General features: G+C 37.2%; 1 protein-coding gene across 2 annotated transcripts; it reads right to left on the bottom strand.

Annotated features, from left to right (window-relative positions):
* Window positions 1-2,144: 2,144 nt before the first annotated feature.
* Window positions 2,145-6,615, bottom strand: LOC126787285 (uncharacterized). 2 transcript variants are annotated; one of them, XM_050513203.1, is made up of 9 exons: window positions 5,439-6,615; window positions 4,868-5,273; window positions 4,634-4,760; window positions 4,310-4,482; window positions 3,634-3,715; window positions 3,436-3,531; window positions 3,214-3,309; window positions 2,848-3,110; window positions 2,145-2,729 (listed from the first exon to the last, which is right to left on the bottom strand). In XM_050513203.1, exons 1-9 carry the CDS (start codon window positions 6,157-6,159, stop codon window positions 2,564-2,566), a joined length of 2,130 nt encoding a protein of 709 aa, XP_050369160.1. In that variant the 5' UTR covers window positions 6,160-6,615; the 3' UTR covers window positions 2,145-2,563. The 2 variants fall into 2 exon arrangements, with proteins under 2 accessions (XP_050369160.1, XP_050369155.1); XM_050513198.1 differs by having other exon boundaries at window positions 2,146-2,729; window positions 3,214-3,342.
* Window positions 6,616-7,391: the final 776 nt, after the last annotated feature.

Genomic DNA, 7,391 nt, shown 5'->3' with positions numbered 1-7,391 from the left:
GGACGTAAGAAAGCAGGGCCTCCTGTAGCTGAGGATTGGGAAAAGGCATCAAGGCTTATCAAGTTTCTCAAGATTTTCTATGATGCAACCTTGAAATTTAGTGCAACTAAGCATGTTACTGCTAATGAGCCATTACTTTGGATGTGCACTATTGTTGGTGAGCTGGATAAATGTGTGGCTAGTGAAGATCCTCTTATTGTTAGCATTGGCAGCTCAATGAGAGCGAAGTTTGACAAGTATTGGTTGAAGATTGAAGATTTAAACCCTATTATTCTTATTGCTGTAGTTTTAGATCCATGGTACAAGACATTGTACCTCGAGTTTTTCTTCCCAAAGCTAATGGCTGACAAAAGAAGTGTAAATGAGGTTTCTACATAGAGGGTTAAAGAAGTGAAAAAGACTCTAACCAAATTGTACTATTTTTATGCTGGTAATGCCCTCTTCTTTTTTCTTGAATTGCAGATAATGATTCAGTGGCTGCAGCAACTTCAAGGAGTGTGACAATGCCAATGATTGAGTCTGCAAATCCACAAGCCGAAAAGGATAGTCATGCAGCAAACCTACACTTGTTTAAGTTGTTGGGACAAGAAAAAGATGTTGTGATCAAGAATGAGCTTGACAAGTACTTCATGGAACATGCAAAAGACTTTTCTAACAAAAAATTTGAGATTTTGTCTTGGTGGAGTGAAAATGCTTCTAGATACCCCATTCTATCCCAAATAGTCAAGGATGTGTTTTCTGTTCCTGCTTTCACAGTGGCTTTTGAATAAGCATTCAGCCTTGGAAAAAGGGTGATTGACCCTTTCAGAGCCTCACTGACGCCAAGAATGGTTGAAGGATTGGTATGTCTGAGTGATTGGCTAAGGGATGATGGATTTCAAGCATTTAAGGAGCCTACCAAAGATGAGCTGAAGTTGTATGAGGCATTAGAAAAGTTAGAAATTGGTAAGTTGTTCTTAATTCGTTCATTTTTGAATAATGAAATGTACAATAGGTTGGCTTACATGTTCCTTGTTTGTGTTTTCCACTACATTGGACTTCGATGATAGATGGAGAGATTTATAGTGATGAAGAAGAGGAAGAATGACTGAGGAGCTGAGCTGTTAAGTGGGAGTTTAGTAGAATGAAGTTGCCAACTTATTTTGTAACCTAATTATCAAGACTTTAAGTACTTATTCAGTTATTTAGGACGGTTGAATATTTAATTTTAATGGTATGTAAGGATATGACTTATAAGACTTAATTATTATTAATGGTCTGTAACTGGACTTGGGATTGTTGATGATTGTAGGTTGAGTATTTCTGCTATTTTAGTACTTATTTATTATAAAAAATGCAAGATGTTGTCCAGGTTACCATGAAATGCGGTTGGTGCAAACCGCACCGGACTGCACCGCTAATGCAGTTCAACCGAAATTGCAGTTGTTATAATTTTGAAGCAATTGCAGTTTGTAGAATCAACAAACTGTAAATGCAGTTTGCATTGTGGTTAGTGTGTCAAACCGACCCGCACCGAACCGCGCCCTCCCCTACTCATATGTACTCAAATAATCAGTTTTTACCTCAAGTATTGTTGCAACTCGAAAACGGAGTTCTATTGTTCTAGTGGCCTCCATTGTGTGATGATGATTGGCATGTAAGATTATTTCATAAATGACAATAATTTCAAAATATGGTGGTGAAATTACTCTATATAATTTGAGAAAGATACACTGCAAATTTGCATTAGTTGGCACTTGGCAGATGAGTGGAGAATACAGTGAATACTGAGAAATTAATTAGTAGGCACGAAGGCATGCATTAGACACGATCTACCTTATCTGCGTGCGTTTTTCAGTCGTAGTTAATTAGTCTCGAGCGTTCCATAAAAAAAAAAATTAGTCTCAAGCATTTGTTGAAAACTAGAAATTGTGGTGGGCAATATCACCGAATACGCTTTTTGTATTTGCCTATTTGGCTTTTACCCTGTAAAACAGTATATATGTAAAATAAATATATAAGAAATGATGCATTAATGGAGTTACTTGTTATGCATTCTAATATCTAAATTCTCATTCCCCTACTCCTGAGGGTTATTTCGGAATGTTTTATACACAAGATCACTAGGATCCAGTTTTAGAACTTTCCTCTTGTGATGTGGATAAGGTGAAAAGCTCATTCACGGCCAGGACAATGGAACAGTGAATACGCTGCTTGACACATCGTTGATAATTACAGGGACTAAAAACCAGTATTTCCTTGAATTTTTATCACACAAACTTAAACGCTCTAGTAGTATAGCTATTACAAAACTATAGAAGGTGGGGGCTCTGGGCTCATCCCACCAACTAAATAAGATTAAGATGTAATGTCTATAAGAATATAAGTGAGCACAGAATCTCTCGCCAAACTAACTACAAGTCCATAAATTAAATACCGTACATTACACTAATAGAAGGGAGATGCCACTAGATCTAACTGAATTTTTTTATTTTTCTTCCCCTTACAATGAAAGTAGAAGGTGATCAGCTTCTAAGACTCATAGATGTAAACGAGTGAGAAATGCAATGCTGATAATACACTTCTATGACACAGGTGCATTGTTGCCACCGATGTCATGACTCATGGCAAACAAACGGAAGGCCATTCGCTCCCTAAATGCTGGTATGTCTTTGTCTTTGAAGCATATTAATTGCTGCCCGGAGCTCAGATACTCCACAAATTTAAGCATGAACACTCCACAATCTCCGCTGTACGTGAAATGCACATGTTATGAGTAAGTTCGATATAATCTGGTTATCTGGATATAAAAAAAAAATAAAATTGGTGACAACAAATATAACAGACTTATTACGACAAATTGATCACCTTTCCGACTGTTGTGGGATACTTTCTGCTTGACGCACAACCTGAAACGGTGTATTCAGAGGGGATAACTCAGGCCTCATTTCATAAAACCCCGACTGGATAAGCAATGATGGGAACATCGTCGCAAGGGGATTCAGCAAGTCACAGATGAACTCATCTCGAGACGCTGATTGCATCGAGTCGTATATGGTGAACTTCCGACGCATCAAATCTACACGTACAGCTACCCAGTGTTGGTCGCTAATGTTTACCGGAATGTACAACTGGGCATGTTAACATGACAAATGGAGTTAACGAACACGTACTCGAATAGCCATGTTATCGATCATGACATTATTTACAACAGATAAGAGAACATGTACTTACATAATCAACTTCGCTCCATTGTCGAGTGAACTGAGGCGACTTGCCAAGGGGGTAGTCCAAAATATCTGAATCCCACTCATAGGAGGTGGTATTATTCTGGAAAGCAGTCCATCGCCCAGTCATCCAACTCTATAATATTTAAGCAGTCAACCTAAATAAGCTAATTAACTATACTATTTCAAGAACATAAAAACTTAGGCATAAAGCATAGCCACTTCTTACCCAGAACACAGTATCCAGAACTGTGCAAGAATGAGTCAAAGATTGGGGATGATAATGTGGATTATTGCGGACGAAGTACAAAAATGCATCTACATGCTGCACATACAACATTATATTAGCTACATTTATTCTGTGTATGTCGTTAAAAAACAGAAAATTCCACGTCTGTTTCTTTCGATTGTTATATATTATACCTACCGTGTCAGTCAACCACACACCTGGGATCATCAAGTCTTTGAACCATTTCTTTGAAGCTACAAAGACCTTTAAGTCGCGGCGTCTGCATAAATATAAAATGATCAAACCCAAATAAACACAAAATTTCGAATGGCATGGAAAGCTGATAGGGGGAGTTAAAACTACTATAATGTTAAGATTAATGTGGCATAATTAGTAACGTTAAAGATATGAGTTAAAATATTATTGACATATATAAATGTGCGTGAGTTATTTAATGAAATTATAATGTAACAATCGAGCAAAAAAGTTCAATGTTAACAATGAAGAAGAAATGATCAAAAACTAAGCCAGCTAGAATATATATCTATATTATATTAATTAAGAAAGAGAGCAGATTGTGACCCTAGGCCACGAGCCTTCTTGGTCACCCATTGACCCGTCCAGGTAAGTAACAAAATAAAGTGAGTCAAGCAGCCCTCCTGAGTGCAATAGAATAACGGAGATTATTACATCAAAGTTTTTATACAAAGTAGCTAATAAGCAGTAACGCTTTATTGTACGTGCTAAGGTGAGAAGATTCACTGTACCAAGCTTTTCAACGGATTGGAGAATTAAATCAGATCTTATGAAGGACTGGAATACCCTAATTAACTGGAGTTGACTTGAGCTTTAATAAATAAAAAAACATCCATACCCATCGTCTGGATCAGCGATCCATGCACGAAACTGCCTCATTTTTTGTTGCACCAGATCTGTTGCTAGTATTTGAAGTTCTGGTGTAAGCTTGAAGTCTTCAATGACGGTATCAACGTCCATGCCATGCCATCTATTTTCTTCTGTGCGCTCCGGGCCCTTCTCATCTTTACACTACATAATATATTACATGTACATGCTGTTATATTAACCGAACTGTATCTTTGGCAAATATATATATGTATATGTGATATAAATTAGTGTATAACAAGAGTGGAAACATAATATAACAAGAGTGGAAACATAATATGAGTTAATTACGTACTTGTATGAGGGTGACAAGTCCTTGGTTCCGTTGGCTGATATTTGTGTGGTCTCTCTTGACTTCCTCAATCTCAGCTTTAAATTCCACACGCAAGTCATCAACAGCCAAGACCTCTCTCCTCTCCATCCTGATTACGATGTCAACACCAAGTTCATTAGCCTGCATACCTTACACTCTTACAGTACAAGAGCGATTAACGATCAGTCTTTTACTGTACAAAAGTAGCCTGCATACCTTGGGACTACAGAATTAGCTATAGTCCGAGTGGCGAGCCATTTCAGAGGAACAAGGTCCATGGCGTCTTCAATATTTGATAACATCAAATTATATGAAGAACCAAACCTAGGAAATTCAGTTCTTGAGGTCACCAACAGCTTGTAATTTGAAACTTTATTCAATTCAATGAATTCATCAAGCTTCTGAAGTAGTGACTCTGATCCAGACCAAACATCATCCAAAACCAACAACAAAGGATTTTGCCCCGCTTCCCTTATGAATTGTTCTAGCCACTTAACTTCACTTACATTGTTATGGAAAGTACTAGCCTCAGAACCCATTTGTTGATATAATTGGTGTATAATGTAGTCCAAATTTGGTCGTTTTGAAACCGTCACGAAAAAGATATTCCCTTTGAATTTATCTGTCCAAAAACAATGTAACGAAGCTGTATGTGAGAGACATCCTATAAGGCCATAAGAAAAATTGAAAAAATATCAAACAAATTTTTTTAAAAGGCTAGTAAATATATATATATATATATATATATATATATATTTTGAAATGCTAGTAAATATATTATAGGTACCTTGGATTTCGTCATCTTGACAAAACTGCTTTACCAATTCGGTTTTACCGCATCTTCGATTACCAGTTACTACGAGCCTTGACACTCCATCAGTAAAGACCTTCCTCTTTAGTTCCCTTAACGGCACATCCAGTCCAACGTGAAAGGAGGGCGCTTCAGTTTCAGTTTCAGCATCATAATCTACAACATCATTTGGATTAATCGATGGCTCATCCTTAAGAGGATTCGCCTTCAAAAGGACATCCAGTTCAGATTTAAAACATGCAATTTGAAATTGTCTGATGATGAGAATCTGAACATCCGTAGAATCTACCCTTTGCATGTTAGTCTTTCCAATTCGTGCGGTCCTCACCAATTCCAAGATCTCCCTCTGAATCTTCCCCCTCATGATCTCTACATGAATCTTAAGATCTTTAATTAATTTATGGATCTTCCAAGTGTAATAAGATCTTGTGATGCGGTTCCTCCTACCAACTCTTCGACACTTATTGAGGAGCGCTCTTGCTTTCTGTGCCATCCTTTGTAAGTTCCTGCTATTTTGATCGTCTACCAGGTCCTTTTCGATCTCTAATTCTAGATATTCTACTCTACATTCGAATTCCTTTACAAAACTATTGAAACGCAGCGTGCTTAAGTACATCGTCTTAGCTCCATTGAACACAACTTCAGCTATTTTATCTACAGCAAGAGCCACTACAATACCCAATGCAACATCCGCCATTACTAGCTCTCTTGCCCTATAATAAGAAGAAGAAAAAAACGATCGACACCCTAAAGCAATGAAGTTTTTATGATTTTTTTTAATCAAATACAACAATTAATATGCTATAACGAGTTCACTACACGATCCCTAACTTTTTTTTAGTCGAAATGAATAATTAATTTAAGAGAGACGGAGCAGCCCCAAACAGCATAATAACCCAACAAGAGAAAGAAAACAACACCAAACAAACAGCAAGGAACCGAAAAGAAGAGGAAGGGGAAAGAAACCAAGCACAAAAACAGAGCCAGGCAAGAAGAGAGCAAGGTTCTACAACCCTAGACCAGCTTGTGGAGATGGGGAGGCCATGACGATCTCTCACTTACAAATAGATACTTAGACCAAATGCTACTGGGTTAAAGCAATGCAATTTTTAAGAGAAGAAAAGCTAATAAAGGTAGAGATGGAAGTTTTCTCTCAAAATCACACTTGGAAGCCATGAGGCTAACATCAGGTATTTATAACATTGAACTGAATGAAGTTTAGGATATCAAACTCGGGAGATAGCAACAAAAAAGCAAAATTACCAAAATACACTCTAAATTTGGCTGAAATTGTCAATTTGCACCATGAATCTGTATTTGAGTCAATTTACCTCCTAAACTTGGTAAAAATTGCCGATTTGCACCATATCCGTTAAATTTAACTGTTTTAATCCAATTTTGCGTCACATGTCATGCACATGAGGGGTAATGTTGTTATTTTCTATTTATATTTTTCTTAAAAAAATAAAAATATTCTTTAAAATGAAGATTATTTTTTAATCAAATTAGTTATTTACTGTTCCGGGAGAATCACTATTCTACCCTTGTGTGTCTTAGCCTAATAGGCTAAGAAGCACGAACACGTGCTATGGGCAGCGTATTGCGTGTCCGGCACAGATATGGACACAGACATGCTCGAACACGCGAACTGACTTTAGACACGGCCCGAACACGTGAGTATCCGAATTGGACACGCAGACACGCACTAACTCATAATAAAAATGAAAGTGCTTATGGTGAGATTCGAACCTTAGTCATCCAATGCACTCAACAACTCCTCAACCATTCCAACAGATTCAGTTTTTGTTATATTTATGCACATTTTAATATATATAAGGAGAGAAACTCGTGATAAAAATAAGAATGCTTGTGGTGAGATTCGAACTTTGGTTATTCAAGGTACTTATCAAGTCCTTAGCCATTCTAATA

Source organism: Argentina anserina, chromosome 1 (assembly GCF_933775445.1).
Source record: "Argentina anserina chromosome 1, drPotAnse1.1, whole genome shotgun sequence".
Classification (NCBI taxonomy): domain Eukaryota; kingdom Viridiplantae; phylum Streptophyta; class Magnoliopsida; order Rosales; family Rosaceae; genus Argentina; species Argentina anserina.
Note: the sequence above shows the minus strand (reverse complement) of the source record. Positions and strands in the feature narration are given on the sequence as shown.